The following is an 18683-nucleotide window of genomic DNA, read 5'->3' as shown; positions in this document are numbered from 1 at the left end:
TATCACAGAAGGTGTAGGTTGTAACGAAGCTATTAGTTTAACTGCATTTAGATCATGCAGAGGTGAAAGTGTTGTTCATTTTAAATCAAGCAGCTTCTAAGCAGTTAAACTGAGTAGCAGAGACAAACTCTTCAGCAGAATCAGTGTTTAGCTTCATTTTAAAATAATCCTGCTTCATTTAGTTTAATCTGTAATAAGGGACAAGTTGTAAAGTAAAAAAAAAAGTGTTCCTTTTTACTCAAGCTCTGAGTAAACTTTAAAAAAAATCACAATTTTTTTTTGAATTGATTCTGTATCACCTTCCTCAGATGATGCCACAGCAAAAGCTCCAACATCCTCAGCTTGGTCAAAGAGCCGCCATTTTGTTTGGACACACAATAATAAAGTGTGCGCTTTTACATATCTACTCCCCGACCTCTTGTTTAATGGACAGCTACGATCGTCGTCCTGTTCTGAAAGCCTGAACGCTCCAAATTCTTTTCTGGGACTTCTCAGAAGCAGTTCTGACTAAATATAAACCAGACTTTAGTTTCTATTCAACATTCAAAAGCGAAACACAGCTATATTTCATGTGTCAAAAGTGTTTGTGTCAAACGTTGACACGTTTATCTTTATTTATCGTACACATTTTTATATCGAATCACTAATCCCATCTGTCAACTCAGTCAAGCAAATCAGCAGATCATAAATACAAAAAAAATTCAGATTTTTCAAAAAGCACTATTTATATAGTGTTTAATAATTCTGCATTATATAGCTGCCAGAATTTCTGGCATTACATAGGTTTTGCATTGAATAAAAATTTAAACACAGCGATATATATTACATATATAGTGTAACATATATTCTTGCTACATTTTATGTTATGAAATATTTAATTTAAATAAAAAGTTTTTTTCAGATTTACAAGTATTTGGAATAAAATTAAGAATGAAGTTCATCACAGCAAATAAGAGATCCACTCTGTTTTTTTTTAAATGTTCTTGCTGAAAATTGAATTCATCTCAAATAAACTGAATCCTTGCTCAACCATGTAGCATGAATGAGCAGCAAAATTTACCCCATTTCACTCCGTCGTTCCTCTTTCCTCCTTCCCTCGTGCAATTTTTCACCTCAGTACCCTTCTTCTGTCTCTGCTATCTTTCCACTTCACGCTCAGTGAAAACACATCTCATTAACGCAAAGTGTGTAGACAATAATATATCTTGTGTGGGCCGTGTGTGTGTGTGTGTGTGTGTGTGTTTTAGCTTCTCACAGCTAGCATGGAGTTAATCTCCCAGATGAGGTTTCTGAGCTGGTCCATTATCTGCTTCAGTTGTTGGTTCTTCTGTTTGAGTTTCTGTAAAAATAATATATAATCCGATTTATATGTTAGAGTGTAACATATATACAGTACAATCCATATTGCAAAAGAATAGTTGGATAAATGCAATATTGCAGAATGCAAACATTACTACTCATGATTGAAAACATGTAGTGGAGATGCAATGCAGGGAAAAAATAAAAATAAAAAATCCTGACATCAGTTGTAAATTTGATCAAAAAGCTCTCTTGGTATAAGAGGAGTTGCCAATTATGTGTTATTGGAATAAATTTAATAATGCAATCGTGGTGTGAATATACTGCTATAATAAACGCATCTGCACAATCCATACACACTTTCAAAATGATACACCAGACTGAAAGATCCAACATATAAAGAGCTGAAACACTGCCACTTTGCTCTCCAAGTCAGGGGACCGAGCTGCATATTACATTCTGAACTCTTCGTCCTGATCAGTTATGATGAAAAATGATGACAAAAAAAATTTACTGCTCTCCTTTCTTCAAAATAAGTTTGTTTTTGTTTTTTTTTTTAGCTCCAGCAAGCTTCCACATAAAACAAGCCTGGAAATGCTTAGATACTAGATGCACTCTATAACCAACAATAAACACTTCTGTTTCTGATCATCTATGATCTTCTAGGAAATTATTTTGCAAGTGCATAAAGGGGCAGGATGGTGGAATAGTGTGTTGTGTTTCGCCTCACAGCTCCAGGATCCCTAGTTCATTCCTGAGTTCGGGTTACTGCCTGTGTAGAGTTTCACATGGTCTCCACATGTCTGTGTGGGTTTTCTGAGGGTTCCCCGGTTTCCTCCCACCTCCCAAAAACATGATAAGCGCATAGGCTCTGGAGCATCCCTGAATAGGATGAAGCGCTTCCTGAAAATGAATGGATTTGCCAGTGTATTAGGTAGAAACTTCATATACTGTAAGTCATACACCACATGATTGCGCCGTGTGGTATGAATGCAGTGTAATTTACAATGACTTAGCGTTCGACTGAGTGTTGGAAGACCCTAGACTGGCAGTTCATGCAGCTTTTTCCCAAAGGGCTTTCCACACATGACTATTTCAAGGGGTTACTGAGAATGGTGCAAAAAGCAGACTACTAAAGATGGCCTAATCTGTAGACGAAAGCTGCATATGTACACTATCCGAGGGGCCATATGGGAATTGCGAAAATAAAGGTAAATCCCTTTCAAATTCCAATGATGTGCAAAATGTCATCTTAGAACATACACCATTTATTGAACTTGGCCTTCAACTTCTTATAGCCCATTTGAGACCATGTTGGCTGCTGATATTGTCAGCAAAGAATGAGAAAAGTGCATCTCCAGCAGACATGGGAGCACCTAAACTGGATTAAGCATCCAAAGTCCATAAAGCCATCGCACTTGATGTGAACACAACAGACTGATTGTGGCAGTGTGATGGTCTGGAGAATGTTTTCCTGACATACTTTAGGACCCCTGATACCCACTGAAGAACTACTGAACTGCACAGCGTATCTGAACATCATTGCTGACCAAGTTCATCGCTCCCCTGGTTACAGTTTATCCACACTTGGATGAATACATCCAGCATGATAATGCACCATGTCACTAGGCACATATCATCACTGAATGGCTCCAAGAACATGACAGCAAGTTTTCACTGCTTCAGTGGCCTGCGCAGTCCCCAGATCTCAACCCTATCACGAACCGTTGGGATGAGATGGGAAGAGATCACGGCAAAACTGAACAGCTGTCCAATTTGCAGCAAGTGCACAATGCAATCATTGGTACAAAACCCTTGCACAATAGAGTAGAATCCATGTCCAGGAGAATTTATGCTAAAGAAGGCGCAACGCATTACAAGATAAGTGTTGGTATACCAATTTGTCAAGCTTGAATGTCTATTTCTCAAACAGACAAGTGCGCACTCTTAAGGCAGCCTCTGACAAAGCGAAGGAATATGAGAATATCTACTTCAGCAAATAGAAGCACAGGAATTTTTATTAGCTTGCACTTATCGGATACAATCCGAAGATGGCAAGAAAACTTTGATATTCCCGTTGTACTACTTTGTTACAAAAGTTCAAACACAGCACCTCATTTTACTTCTCCATTCTGCTTAGCTTTCCTCTGAAGCTCAAAAAGAGCTCAAAAGAACCATCCATAATAATGTGTGACAAAGGATCAAAAGCCGACAAAAAATCTAGCTCTTTCAAATCTGTGAGGTCAAGCCGCTGGATTTTAAGCCTCTTAAAACTCTATTTTATCACTCCACCCAGTTGATTATTTTCCTATAACAGCACAAACCGTCATGTTTATTTCATACATATTGTATACAATAATAGAATTTATTCCACAGAGAATCTGATAGGTATGTGTTAATGCACTTGTTCCAATTCACTGTCTTTTCTATAATAGCAACTTACAAAGGGACTGGCGTGGTGGGCTTTCCACATAAATTGATTAAAAATATGAGTAATCGTTGATGTGGTGAAGATTTCTGTGAAGTTTATTTAGTACTTTTAGAAGAAGTCTCCAGTGTTACCATTTTGCAACCGAAGTAAAGCTGTTCTACGAGATTTTCAGGCATGGGAAAGTATTCAGGACAGGGCTTTTCATAATGTTGTTAACATTAATGCATTTTTGAGCCTTATTAATTTTAAGAAAGAGGAAAAAGGTGGCTGATGAAAGAACAAGAGTTTATAGCTTTTACAGTATAATGTAAGTCAGGGGTGACCAAAGTCCGGCCCCAGGGCCAAAGGTGACCCGTAGACAGATGTTAACTGGTCTGCGGCTTCTCTCTTGGAATGTATGATAAGTGACCCGCTAGCCAACATATTTCAATTTCTCCTTTCACCTCATGATGGCAGTAGACTGCATTAACACAATTAGCTAAAATGCAAGAGGCTACATTATTTTCTCAGTACACCTGCAAATTAATTTACAGAATGATATTTAGTCATGGCTACAGACAGCGAGAAGGGGGCGATTTCAGAGCTGGAAACCACTAAGCATGGATAACCTTTCCTAAATTTTTGAAAGACTCCCTGAGTACAGTGAATTTTATATCTAGTAGATATACTGTATATGACCGGCCCTTGGGTATTTTGATAACAGGGATGAACTTGTTTTGTGAAGGTTCCAAAACATTAAACACAGATGGAAGAAATGTATTAAAGTTCAGATGGAAACTGAACTTTAACACATTTCTTCCTATGTCAGGAATAAAACACTTCGGGACTTTCTGCTATTTGAAAAACTTCAATTAAAACATGACCTGTTCCTAATCCAAATTCACAAATAGACAACTACAAGTTTTACAGATTTAATTGAAAATCAATACACTGCTGAATTATGACAGAACTATGTCACTCCAACTAAGGTAAGCATTTTCATCAGGCATTAGTCAATCCATAGTCACAAAATTCACAGGAGAATGACTATTAAATTCATAAAGTTATAAAGAGGAATTAAAATCACTGCTTTCATTCCTGCAGATGGAGTGGATATCACAAGTGTCTAAGTGTTTAAATGTCAAGGAGTGAGGTGAAGGGATTAACCAGGTGAAGGCAGGGAAGGGGTTCACTAATACCACTGCTGCGCCTCCTCGTTCTCCTCCCACAGCACCTCACAAATCTAGTCGTGATATAACAAGGAGTGCAGACTCTCGCATTTTCACCAGAAGTCCTTCAGAGTTGCAGAGAGCTGAAGTCAGCCAGCGTGGCCCGCAGCAGTAACAAGAGTAGATATCTGAATTCATGCTGCTGCTATGCTGGAACGAAACTATGTGCACTGAGCTTGGCAGCTTCCTGTAGTGAGGGGTGGACATCATCAGCAAATGAAAAATGAACTCGGTGCTTGAAGTAGTAACTCAGATCAAAGCTGCAGCAAAGCGACCATAATTTTGTGTTACCAAACTGGACAGATGTAGCATGCTGTTGCATGCTTGGTGTCATCCTCTATTAAGTTTGATCAGAATTATACTTCTGCTGAAATGGCAGGATGTGAGCAGAAAAAAAACCCACAAAGTTTAGAGGTATTAAGAAAAAAGAAAAAGAAAGAAATCTGTTACTTTATCTGCAGATGTATATCTTTGTAATGCTACATGGGGAAACAGTGCAAGAGTACACAATGTATTGTCAATAATGCAGAGACTCTTCATTGATTAGAGTTGTGTTCCTGATCATTTTTCAATCAAGTTCCTTCGCTGTTCACCCTCCATCCACCCAAGATATTGATTGTGCCGTACTTTGTTACGTGGTTTGTTGTTGAAAGTACAACAAATGCACTCTGATGTACAGCAAGTCAAAATGTATTCAGCACACAATGCTGATTAATTAAGAAAAAAACCTTAATATGTTGGGGTTTGATTGGTATCTACAAAGCTAGAATCTAAGTCAGTAAATTCACATGGTCTGCCAGTCTATATTCTCTTTCAGTTCAGCTGCTTAGCCATTAAAATCCTATTTCAACATTTTTTTGAAGTTTACAAAAAAAAAAAAAAAAAAAAAAAAAGACAATCAGATAAATGCATAATCCAGTCCTTAACGGTTGGAGCTACAGACTGGTATTTGATGGCTAGTGTTACTCAAAGCAAGCCTGCCCCTCTATGATCAGTCTGAAATGGAGAACAGCGAGGGGATGCTCTCCTCGCAGATTACAGGATCAAGGTGAAGGACGAGCAGGAGAGAGAAGACAGAGTGGGAGGCATGATGGCCACAGGAGGGATGAGCTCTACTTGCGGCAAAAGCTGATGCAATCAGAACAGACAGGCAATGAGAAACCAGAGAACAAGAAAACTGCTCATTTTGAAAGATGTAAATAACTTTTGAAATCACTATCGATGCTGAAAAACTAGTTAAAATGTTCACTCAGGGTAAAAGCTTTGCTACAACAAAGCATGTTTTTTTTTTTGTATATAAAGTCTAAACCAGGCATTCTCTTCCATCTCTCCCACGGTAAGCGCTTTCATCTCTTCTCTGACTGTCAGGAGCGCAGTGATCGTTTCACTGACAACATGAGAAAGAGAGAGATATCTGCGAGTGCGAGCTAAGCACTAATTCCACATTTAAGTCTGATCTGAAGGAAACGGGTTTTTCCTCTAGCTTCTGTTATGGGAAAGAAGGTAAAATGGCAACGATAGCTTTGTATTAAAAGGAATTCATATTCTGTAAGGTTGTGCTCTGACTGATGTATAAGAGGTTTTTAGTTGATGTTATCCACAGAGTCAGCAAAAAGAAAGAAAGAACAGGAAAGAAATTTTTTTGAAAGCTACAAGAGTCCTGAAATAAAGTTTACATAATTTATTAATTTATTAGTAATTAAATAATTGAAGTAAATGTATTAAAATAAATAAAATAAATTATTATTATGATTACTCCTACTTATTATTATTATTATTATTATTATTATTATAAAATGTGCAGAAATCCCCTTTGAAGCAGCTACTCAGCTAACAACATATTAGAAGAGTAAACTAGTAAGAAATAATCCTGAATAGTCTTGCCTTGCTCTAGCACCACTGCTTTAAAAAACTGACCTTTAGCCAATTACTAAAACAAGCAGAAAGCTAAATAATTTCATGCTAATTATTTCTAGTCTGTGAAACACACACTGACATAGCAAATGCACACCAGATACACATTTCTCTGCCTTAAGCGGAGCATTAAAATTCTCAGACATCCTCACTTATACCCTGAACATGCTGTACGTTGTCTGTTTACCCACTACACACCAATTAAGACAGGCTCAGCTCTGCACACATGGGAAACGCAGGAAGTGGCGCATCATGGAAAGAGAGCGCCATACAAGTATACTGTAAGTATAAAGGACTGTGTGTGTGTGTGTGTGTGTGTGTGTGTGTAGTGAGACGAGCCAGCTCTCATTACAGCTGTGTGTGCGTTTGTTTATCAGTCCCCACAACCCCAGTGCCGCTCCAGTGATAAGAGCCGCAGTGGCTGATGCCAAAACCCTGCTCATTATGTGCTCGCCACCCGTTCAGAGTCCTGTCTGAAATTACAAACATTCTCCTCTATAATATCTCACTTTCCCATTTGAATAAAGAGGACAGACACGGTAATTAACAGGGTATTAAAAAATCTAGGGGGGGAGGGAAAGGGATGGCGGGGGAGAGAGGAGAGTGGAGAGGAACGCCACAGAATTAATAAGAGCTGCGATCTCTCCAAGGCCTTTTTTAATGGGCTGTGACAGGAATTTATTCACACTTAGAGAGATATTAAATCAAACGGCTTGCTCTGAAGAGAGACGACCCGCCACCACAGCGTCAGCGAGCTTAGGCCACTGGGACCCACACGCACACACACACACTCAGGTTTGCGCTCTCTGAGATCAGGTGGTGTTATAAATTGTCTAGAGCACAATAATGAACTAATTCGCTGCTGTAGATTAGATCAGCTTTGCTTGTGTTCAGTGTTTTGCGCAGCTGTTCCTATATTAACTCGCTGAGAAATTCAGGCGGCTCTTTTAGTTGAGACAAAGATGCATGTTCGCAATTAAGCTGCTGAGACCAGACAGGAAAAATGCAACAAAGCAAATGGACCGCACAAATCAGGTTCAGCTCCACATAGGCAATGTAAAAGATGTGGACGGAGGCAGAGACATGTATGAATATGTGAACAGGGATAAAGGACGAAGGTCGCTCTTCTACTCAGAGGACTACAGAGCGATATTTCAGGTGACTCCTGACTAACAGCAATTACCCTAATCGACAGATAACAAGGACAGGGCCATCAGTCACAGCTCCCGAAAGGAGCACTGCACTACTATACATACTGCTGGACAACTCTCACAGCTCCCAAACCCCCGAGTGCTCAGTATCTGGAATTAAACATGGAAGACACTATGCTGCTGAATTTAAAAAAAACATGTCAAGATGGTGCAGAATGGACGGACTGACCAGGTCTGGTCATTTGTAATTTTGTACCACGCATTTCACATAATTTGTAATGATACCATATAATCCTACCCCTGAGAAAATTTTCTCTCCATTGTTTGTTTGTGAAATTTTATGTCCCTTGTGTGCCACCTTGGAAATATTCCACCAATCCCATCTATCCATCCATTCCTTTCATGCTTGAAGGAAGCTGCGAAGGCACAGCTGAGGCAGATGCAGAGAAGAGGCTGACATCTGCTCCCCACATTTGGCTGTGACGCTGACCTCCCCCGAGTTCCACATCCCTTATTCCCACTACACGTTCTCCGCATCCAACATGTCATTTGCAGCTGCTCATTTGGTCAACCCCAAGCTTTTTACAAATGCAGCTCGTTTTAAATGAGAAACATGTCCGGGCAGAATACGGCACCGCACAGGATTACTTGTCTGGGCCGCCAGGTCATACTGATTGATCTTGTGGTCCCACACAAAGGTTCTGGTATAAATTAACCAGAAAAAGAATAATTTGTTTGGATTTCTGTGTGCATACTATGTCAAACAGCTACATTAGACTGTAGAGCACAGAGACAGGGTAATGAGACTGCACTGACCTTGTTCACCTCAAGCACTTCTCTTCTCTCTTCACTGGCTGAACGCATCTGACTGGCTACACGCTCATCCAGTTTGGAGCTGTCGTCCTCCACATAGGGGATGAGTTGCTGCAGCGGAGGCAAAAAAGAAACATCAGGGCATAACTCTTAAAGTCAAACCGGATAAGATTAAATATATGCAACTGTCTACAACTTTGACAACTCTATGACCTTGTATTTGTTTAACCATGCTGCATAATGTGGAGAGAACTCAGGGAGGAATCATATTAATGCAATCAACCCTGCAGACACAACTGCAATGCTGTACATTTAGATAATTCACACATCAGTCCTCAGAATGCTGACATACACATTTCAAGTAATACATACTGAGAAATTGAACCAACAGTCAATTTTCTAAGAAAAAATATAGGTTGTATTGCAGGAGATGGCACCAGTCAGATATCTTATATCTGTATTGAGCCAATATCATCAAAAAATGCTGGATCGGACATCTGAGGGGGAAAAAATGAATGAATCCAATCTGATTATGTAACAAATGTAAGATTTTGTTATAACATGCCATTTATCCTTTCATATAATTTAACATTTACATATAAAAGTTTTATTTATTTGCTGCTGTTAAGATTTTTGTATGTTTTTCCCAAAACAGTTTTGTTTACATGCCCATTTTATTACAGTTATGAATAATTCCAGTTATTTCCAGTAAAATGATGACATAACTTCACTCTTGTGAAAAATTGTCACATACATCATGATTTCTTTAATTTTACATTTTTTAAATGTTTTTATAAAGACAAACTGACTGGAAGCAGCTGATGTTATGTTAAAAATTTGTTCTTAATCTTTTAACTGTTTATTTTTTTCTCCTTTTCTGTGTTAAATATTTATGTATTTATTTTTACAAAATACCTTTCATACTAAAAAAAAATTATAAATTATATTTTGTAGACATGAAATAAATAATTGAACAGTTTCTTTTTTAATGCAACACTACTGTACTGGTGGCAGTTTGCAAGCAATATTGTGATACATATTGTGTCTCATAGAACTGCGATATGATATTTTTGTCATAGTGTTCACCCTTAGTTCTTTTATTTTATATTGTAAAAGTTTGTATACGTTTGCACTGTGATCTTGATGGTTATGTATTTCTTCCTGTAGGGTAGTAGAGTGCTTGAAAGTTTGAATATGATCATTTTAGATGCCCACTTTTAAGTGAAGCACTTCAATTAATAATCACTCATCTTAAAGCTTAATATTAAAACACAACCGATACTTAAGTTTTCAGTATCAGTGTGGGGAATGAAAAATGGTATTGTGCCATCTCTAGGTATATGTCCTTATCCAGATGTAGAAAAGAAAGAGAAAAAAAGAGAACTCATTAGAGTTCAGACAAATTTATTGCTTTCTATTTCTATTGCTTCAATGTCTAAGTAATGAGCACATTATCACTTACAACTGCTTTCCAAATGGCAACTGTTCCATAAACATCAAATTTCAGAAACTAATGATATACAATCTCACCACAAACTACTTCAGGTTTCAATTTTTATGCTGTCATTCTTGGATTTTAGCAGCTATACTGTTAAATTGTCAAGCTGTCAGTGAGTTTCGACTTTCAAGCCTCCATCATGAGGCAGCTTTTCCTTGGTTGAAAGAAAACACACATCCATTATTTTGCTGTTTTTACAATATCTTGGTAAGAATTTTCAAACTGCATCACATTTTCCATTACCTAAAAAAACTAAAGTAAAAAATAGTGTTATTCCTACGAACATGGTTTTTGTGCCACCACTTTCTCGTCTGGTGTGTGTGATTATATTTGTTTGCCCCAGCACCTTCAAATAATTCATCATCTCTGATACTTTACTGTAGCCCTTGCGGTGAGCCTCAGCATGTCCACTGTGCTACACTCATCTCCCTTATTACTGTGCTCCATCCAGAATGTGTGCTTCAATCAGTTCCACATCACTTCTAATAATTCATTCTTTTTTGTAAACACTTCTATCCTGAAACAACCTTGACAAATTATCAGCGTGTCACTGTAGTCGGTCACCTCAGCTTAAATCACACTGACACCTGCTGGTGCACAGAATCAAAGAAGCTGCTGCCCCAACACTGGAGAAGTAATCTCACATCATGCCGGGTATGAAAGCTATCCTAAAGCTGTCCTTCCGTATCAGTTTAGGACAGGGGTGTCCAATCTTATCCACGAAGAGCCAGTGTGGGTGCAGGTTTTCATTCCAATCAAGCAGGAGCCACACCTGATTCCATCTGTTTTAATCAGTTGATTAATCAGTTGATATTGGCTTTCAGTTGGACACCCTGGTTAAGGATCAGCTGAAACAAACAGACTGTTTGTCCTTCAACTGAAAAAAAAAAAAAAAAACTATACATCAAATAGTCAGCAATTTGCTTCTAGCAAATTCAAGTAACCCATAAGATCCACGTAGTCAGATAAGATATCAATGAAATTAATTGTAATCGTAATTAATTTTAATTCAGTTTCAACCAACACACTACTACTAATGCACTAGTGCTCTCATGTTTTCAGGCTTGCTTTATTTTTTTATTTCTTTTTTTATTTTCCTCAGCAAGGTTTTTTATTTTTTTATACCTCAGCAAGGTTGAATTCTTTAATCTGAGTGGTCATTATGTTTGTATATCAGCGCAGCTCAGACAGTAGTTCAGGCTGTAACATGACTGATGGGTTAATATTTATTTGCTCATTCTAGTACGTTATTGTTTCCACAGTAACAGCTCCTACACAGGGACTTGTACGACAGACACTCCACATAACCTAAGACTAATAATAAACTGATTGAAAAAACCGTGTTGTCTAATAATGTAAAACTTGTGCTGCATCACACACCCCCGCATGCATTATTTTCATAAAACTGCAGTGTGTTGTGCGTTATTCCTTATTTATTAGTGCTAGTTGCTACACTGCTCTACATATTGCTAATCACAGTACTACACATACTGCAAGTCACAGTACGGCCCTCGTAGCTGATATTACTTTATGACTTTCTAGTTTGTTAATATTTTGCTGTAACAATTCTGTTTACCTGCATTACATACAGTATATTGCATCACGTTTTGCCATATTATCAACTAAAAAAAAAAAAAAAAAAATCAGTTGATTCAAATTTCTGTATATTTATGTATACTTTAATTTTTTAAAACCAAAGCCTGACAGCTTTTGAGCTGTTACATCTAAATAGACAATGTCTATTCATCATTCATTCATCTTCACTAACCGCTTTATCCTGGAGTCTCTTACAGGAATACTTGGCATGAGGCAAGAATAGACCCGTGATGAGAGACCAGTCCATTGCATGGCAACATGCACACACTCATTCACACATAGGGGCAACTATAGCATAGCCAGTCCACCTGCTGCTTTCTGAGATGTGGGAGGAAACCAGAGAACTGAGAGCAGCAATGCACCACAGTACACCACAGTGCCAACCCTTCACTCGTGCTATGGATGACAAATTCAAGCCTAGGACTGGAAACAACAAGCTTATGATGAAAATCCCATAAGAGTTTTCATGATAAGAGCTGTGCTCTGGTGCCAGGCAGGGGGTGAAAGTGGGAGTAAAGCAACAGCATGTTACTCATACTTCGGATAATGAGGGATGATGTGGTTTGCTGCTTGACAGAAAAGAATGATTCAACGAGATCCTCTCATTTTCTTTACTTTGAGGGAGAAAAAACAGATGGAAAAAGTGAAGTGGTAAATGAAATGACATTGGCTCTTTTCGACTGTGCAGGAAATTCCAGGGCGCTGAGGAGCCGGGGACTGCTCACGGTGGAAAACGCTGATGCAAGCGACTGTGCCAGCTGTTCATACTGCAGCCTGCATCTCATTAGAGCAGTGATGAGGTAATGCCAATGACTCCATTAGCCCACTTCCTGTTTGGAGAGCTAGCTTCAGAAGAACTAACAGAGCACATGAAGTCAAACTGCACAGGCTTGGCCAGAATAAACATCCTCACAAAAGCAGGGAGGCTTTTTGGCTATACATATTTAAACATACTGTTAAAAATGACCTTTCAAAGCTGTTACTCTTTACACTGTTACGCTTTTCTTTGTAAGAGTTAGTCTGGGAAGCTCTGGGAAGACTACTCTATAACTATCAAAAATGTTTTTTTGGAAAGTGAGATTTTGGAGTGGGGTGAGTGTACAAGTCTAAAGGGAACAATTACAATAAAATTACTACAATATGCCCACTATGCTGACAGTAAAGCAGAGGATTTATGGGGAGACACTTTTCACTTTTCACTAAAGTGTTTTTTTCTACATCTTTCAGAGCAGTGCATATTCTGTGATTTGCAGAAAAAGGATATGAAACCAGAAATCAGAACTGATGACTGATAAACAATTCAGTACTCAAGAGTGTAAGAATAGATGAATAAATCTCATGCAAAATGATTAATGTGCAAAAACTCTGCTTTTAGCCAAGCCAATACCACAGCATGAACCGAGAACTCCAATAAGTTTTAAAGGAAAAACTGTTTTGCTCTAAACTTCTTCCATTGACAAGTTGGTCTATTTTCACTCCGGTTAACGCTTTCATACATTACCCACAATGCCATTTGACAGCCTGCTGATAGTGGGAATCCATCTCTACTAAAGAGACCGATGCAGCACTTTCGTCCTTTAGTCTGTCCAGGTCTCTCTCCTCCTCAATCTGTACACTCTGCTCAAACAGATCAGGTTTCAAACCTCGCTAATGCCGTAGTCAACAATGTCCTGCCCGTCATCTTGTTCATCGCCAACTAGCCTAGTCAAGGCTCTGCCGTAACTGCACATTGCTGCATTGCATAATGTTTGTTGTCTCCACTACTTCTATGTTGGATCTCTGATTAATGTGATGTTGAATGTTTCTGGAAAATGGTGAGTGAGAAAAGTGAGTGAGTGAGTGAGTGAGTGCTCTTTTGTTTTTAGGAACTAACAGCAACCTGAAACCGGACCACTTACCCCTGATCTGTGGTCTGTGGACAGATCAATATGGCTGAAAATACGAGTTTGAACATAGATAGCTATGAGAGTCTAAAGAGAAGTCCCCGTAAACTGAGAGGATAAAGTTGTAATTATAAATAATCTCACCTCTAACTTTATCAAGACACATGAGCTGTTTGGACATCACACAATCTGTGAGTAAACCAGCTAATTTTAACTGCATGTACTGATGCAATACTCTAGGCACCATGTAGCCAGCAGATTTTTTTTATATTTATATGTGTATATTTTTAGGATCTGTACAACATGCTCTTTGTGCTGCTATGACCTTGTGCTGTGTAAAAAGTGTGAAAGTGGGGAGTAACCTCAGGAGGAATGGGCTCCAGACCGGCGCAGTTCTCGATGCATTTGTCATAGACCAGACGCAGTTTACGGAAGAGGACAGACAGCATGCGCAGGTGCTCCTGCAGCTTCCCTAGCCGGTCCTGATGTGTGTTAGGATGGTACGTGACCCCGTTCGGTAGCTGTGGCAGAAAAACAGACAAAAAAGACAGACAAAAAAGTCAATCAATCACAGAAAGTGTCTTTTTTTGTTATTTATTTGTGTTAAAGTTAAATAATTATAAGTAGATAATTTTTTAATAGTATTTATTTGAGTTTAGGAAATCATATTAGTAAAGCCTGGAAATTTTATATTTGAGTTCACATTAGGTCTTTGTTGGTGCTTTATTTTTATGCTGTAATACCCATCTGAGGCTACCATGCAGGTGTGTGTCTGTGTGGACTCAGCTGAATTTTAAAGTCATAAAAATGACGACCCAAAACAAACCCGAATAAAATAAGTGGGCACAAAATTCCTGACCCGCACAGTCTCTACCTCCAGGCCATTCTTCCTTAGTCGCACTCACCTGCATGTTTCTAAGCAGCTGAAAGATCTCCATGGTTCTTAAAACTATGTCCTGCACAGTTTCCTGTCCGATGCGACACAGTGAGGCTGTGTTTACATCCCGGGCTGCTTGCGCCTGCTGTGCAGGAAACTGACCGAGTGGTGGGGTTGTCATGAGGTCAGAAGGGGGAGAGGCACTGGGGCAGGCGGCTACTCAGTATCACACAGTGGCATGCCTACAATACAGACACAGGATAGAGCTAAATAAGTGTGTTATAATGGATGTGTAACCCCTCCAGGGTGTATTCCTGCCTCACACCCTCACAACCAGCGATCCCAGGATGGGCCATGACCCTGACCAGGATAAAGCAGTTACTAAAGATGACAAAGAAGACAATGGATGTGTTCCATTAATTAGCTTGAGTTAAAGAGAGAGAACAGATAGGAAAAGAATGCAAAATGGATCTAATAATCTAAAATGCACTTCACGCTTCATTCATGTCACATTTCAATATCTGAATACCTCAAGTTCATCACTATCTCCAAGCTTCTTAAAGCTACAGGCCTGTTCCTTAAGGCACTACGGTTTGCGTCAAGGGATCTCAGACATTTTGCACCCAGGGACCCTTTCCAGAGTAAAAGAATTTCTAAGGACCTCCTTGCGATCTATATGTTATATGTTGCATCATATTAATTTATTCGAGATTACAGCTTTTTAATTCCTATATATACAAATCATAGACCCCACTTTCAGAACCACGGGTCTACGTTACTATTATTCACACAAATCTAAACCAAATCTGAACAGGATTTAGGGGAAGGATGACAAGTATTTTACTCCAATCTGAAACTGCTGTCCATTCCTACTGAAAATGATCACAATTTCTACAGTATTATGTACTGAAGCTAAAATCATGGGACACATCTTGACAGAGGAACAGAAGATATCTTTATCTTTTGTTCCACTCCTATTCTGGCAAACCTGCGTCCTGGATTCTCACAAATTGGACAGTTATGAACACAGTGGGTCTTGAGAAGAAAATATTTTGTTAAGTATTATATAAGTTAGATATTCATCAGTGGTCATCGTTAAAATCTTTGTTTTAAGCAACACTGCTGTGCCTGATACACTCAGGATACACTGCCATGTCACTGATACTGTGGTCAACCGTCTAAATAATATCTAGTCAGTAGTTGTTCTTTTCCATTAATGGACATAGTAGAGTAGTGCAAGTTGTTCATAGCAACCTACCTTTATAGTGGATAAAAGGGTTAATGGATGTAATAATAATCTACAGCATGTCCAAAAAAGTCAAGAACCAATAAGAGTCTCTACCCTTTCATGCAATCTTAATGCCATTTTTCACCAAAATAAATATAAAAATAAATAATAAATACAAAATCACATATATGTAGCTTAACTCTCATTGGTTCCTGACTTTTCAGACACCCTGTAGGTGTTCCTAATAAAGTGTATACACAGAGATTAGCTACACAGATTAGCACAGGGTCCCGGGTTTGATCCTGAGCTTAGGTTACTGGCTCTGTGGAGTGGGTATTCTCCACGTTCTCCGGTTTCCTCCCACGTCCCAAAAACATGCTGGAAGGTGGACTGATGACTCTAAATTGCCCCTAGGTGTGAAGGTGTGTGTGCACGGTGCACTGCGCTGGATTGGTGTCACATCTAGGGTGCATTCCCGCCTCACTCTCAGTGTTCCTGGGATAGGGTCCATTCCCTGACCAGGATAAAGCTCTTACTGAAGATGCTTGGATGGATTGATACATGGATGGATGGATGTAGACTTTGTGCCGTCTGAGCGCCGTTACTGTCCTGTCCAATCAGAATGTTCCTGTATGAGCTACTAAACCAATCACAGCGCAGAAGGCGGGGTTAATAAAAATAAGGCTGGGAGACAAATAACAGGTCTGGTCTCAGTATAACTAACTAGGGGTTCACTGGTAGGTACATTTTAGGTGAATAATAAGCTATTCTAGAAAACAGGTAGGCACACCACATGGTTTACAAACTAGGTAGTTTCTCTTGTAAAATATTAATTATTGTTCTAATAAACAGCATCTTCCAGATTAGAGGAAACATTACCAGCTGTTCATTGCCCTATTGGCTAACTAGGTTAGCTAGAAAACCTGGTTCAGAGCAAACTCTCGAAGAATAAAAAGCGCAAAAATGTCAAAGCAAGGCTGTACAGCAGAACTCCCGTGCCACATTTCAGACGAAACTTGCTATTCTTCAAATGTTTACTTATGTACAGTTACCTGTAATGCTACTTCTCTAGGGACTGTTGACAAGATGTCATTCCTCTTTGGCGTGTCGAGCTCTCCGCTGCTCTTCGGTCAGTTATCGCGAGAGTTGGAGACTGTACCGTAAAGTACCTAAAGAAAGCTCATTCTATTAATTTACCACAGTATGAAAATTTATTTTATCCTCTTAATCTAATTTTAACAGCCATCGAAATGTCGCACTTCTTTATTTAGCAGAAATTGTGCCAGAATATGATAAATAATCGATTTAATTCCAAGAACGCTTGTTACAGTTTTGGAAATAAATGCAAGTATTACTAATTACTAGCTTACTAATAACTAGAATTTCAAGAAACAGAGAGAATTTCAAGAGAATTTCAATGACAAACATTTCTACTCTGAGAAAAACTTTTCCAGAGTTACAGAATCCTCTATAACACTCAGACATGCATTTAGTATTAGTATTTTGGTGCACATCCTCCACATCCTCCAGGCAGTCTGAAGAAAGGAAGAGCACACTGAAGTCCATTACCCTGCAGAGTGGCTCTCATCCCTGCAAGGCCTTCTTTGTGTTTAATTGATCTGCCTCACTTGTGGACTCTAAATGCATTAAACCAACAAGAGAATTAGAGGCACTTAATGAGATACCAGAAGATTCTGATGGCTTTTCCTTTTAGTGTTTTCAAGGAGTTGTCTAGAGAGATGAGGATATGAGGCTCTCTATGTCTGCTTCTGCTGCTGCTTCAGCTTATTAGTAGTAGTAGTAGTAGTAGTTGTTGTTGTTGTAATAGCAGTAGTAGCAGTTGTTGTTGTAGTAGTTGTAGGCCTAATGGTAGAAGTCATTTGTAGTAGTATTTGTAGTTGTAATAGTAGTAGTAGCAGTACTAGCAGTAACAAAATAGTAGTAGTTGTTTTTGTAGTACTAGAAGTAGCAGCAACAATAGTTGTTGTTGTAATATTAGTAGTAGTAGTAGTAGTAGTAAGATAAGATAAACTAAGATAAGATAAACTTTATTAATCCCCGAAGGGAAATTCAGGTAGTAGTAGTAGTAGTAGTAGTAGTAGTAGTGGTGGTGGCGGTAATAGTTTTATTTTAATGGAATTGTCATAGTGGAAGTAGTTGTTGTAATAGCAGTGCTGGTAATTGTTGTTGTTGTTGTAGTAGTAGTACCAGTACTAGCAGTAGTAAAAGTAGTAGTGGTGTGGTAGTGGGAGTAATAGCAGTAGTGATAGTTGTTGTTGTTGTAGTAGTAGTGGTAGTAATAGTTTTATTTTAATGGAATTGTAATAGTGGAAGTAGTTGTAGTATTAGTTGTTGTTGTAGTGGTAGCAGAACTGGTAGTTATTGTTGTAATAGTAATAGTAGTAGTAGGAGTACTAGCAATAGTAAAAGTTGTAGTAGTGTAGTAGTAGTTAGTATTGTTGTAATAGCAGTAGTGGTAGTTGTTGTTGTACTAATAGAAGTAGTAGTGGTGGTGGTGGTAGTAGTTGTTGTTGTTGATTATGTAACCATAATCTATAAATCTTAATTAATAATATGTAAGCCAGCTTGGTTGGATGTAGAAGCTGGTAATAGGGTGGGATAGTAGAATTGACTCCACTAAGGTTTCAGAATTTAAGAGTCAGGGTTGCGGTTGCACTTCTGGAACCTAATACCTAGTAGAGCTATATATCACAGTGCCACACACAAGGGCTATTCAGAGAGAAGTGCTAGCAAAAAACATTAGTAATGTGAGCGACATGTGTTT

At 38.7% G+C, this 18683-nt stretch overlaps 1 protein-coding gene across 1 annotated transcript; it reads right to left on the bottom strand.

Annotated features, from left to right (window-relative positions):
• Window positions 1-284: 284 nt before the first annotated feature.
• On the bottom strand, window positions 285-17082 carry med30 (mediator complex subunit 30). The gene is made up of 5 exons (XM_026929558.3): window positions 16951-17082; window positions 14699-14912; window positions 14156-14314; window positions 8820-8927; window positions 285-1339 (listed from the first exon to the last, which is right to left on the bottom strand). Exons 2-5 carry the CDS (start codon window positions 14849-14851, stop codon window positions 1244-1246), a joined length of 516 nt encoding a protein of 171 aa, XP_026785359.1. The 5' UTR covers window positions 14852-14912; window positions 16951-17082; the 3' UTR covers window positions 285-1243.
• Window positions 17083-18683: the final 1601 nt, after the last annotated feature.

This window comes from Pangasianodon hypophthalmus, chromosome 23, assembly GCF_027358585.1.
Source record: "Pangasianodon hypophthalmus isolate fPanHyp1 chromosome 23, fPanHyp1.pri, whole genome shotgun sequence".
Lineage (NCBI taxonomy): Eukaryota > Metazoa > Chordata > Actinopteri > Siluriformes > Pangasiidae > Pangasianodon > Pangasianodon hypophthalmus.
Note: the sequence above shows the minus strand (reverse complement) of the source record. Positions and strands in the feature narration are given on the sequence as shown.

What these genes read in the sequence shown, in the direction of transcription:
- med30 (XM_026929558.3), bottom strand. Translation starts at nt 14,851, where the DNA reads ATGACAACCCCACCACTCGGTCAGTTTCCTGCACAGCAGGCGCAAGCA. An exon ending in AGCTGCTTAGAAACATGCAG is followed by an intron (nt 14,315 to 14,698) that starts GTGAGTGCGACT and finishes TTTCTGCCACAG; the next exon opens with CTACCGAACGGGGTCACGTA. An exon ending in AAGTGCTTGAGGTGAACAAG is followed by an intron (nt 1,340 to 8,819) that starts GTCAGTGCAGTC and finishes TTATTTTTACAG; the next exon opens with AAACTCAAACAGAAGAACCA.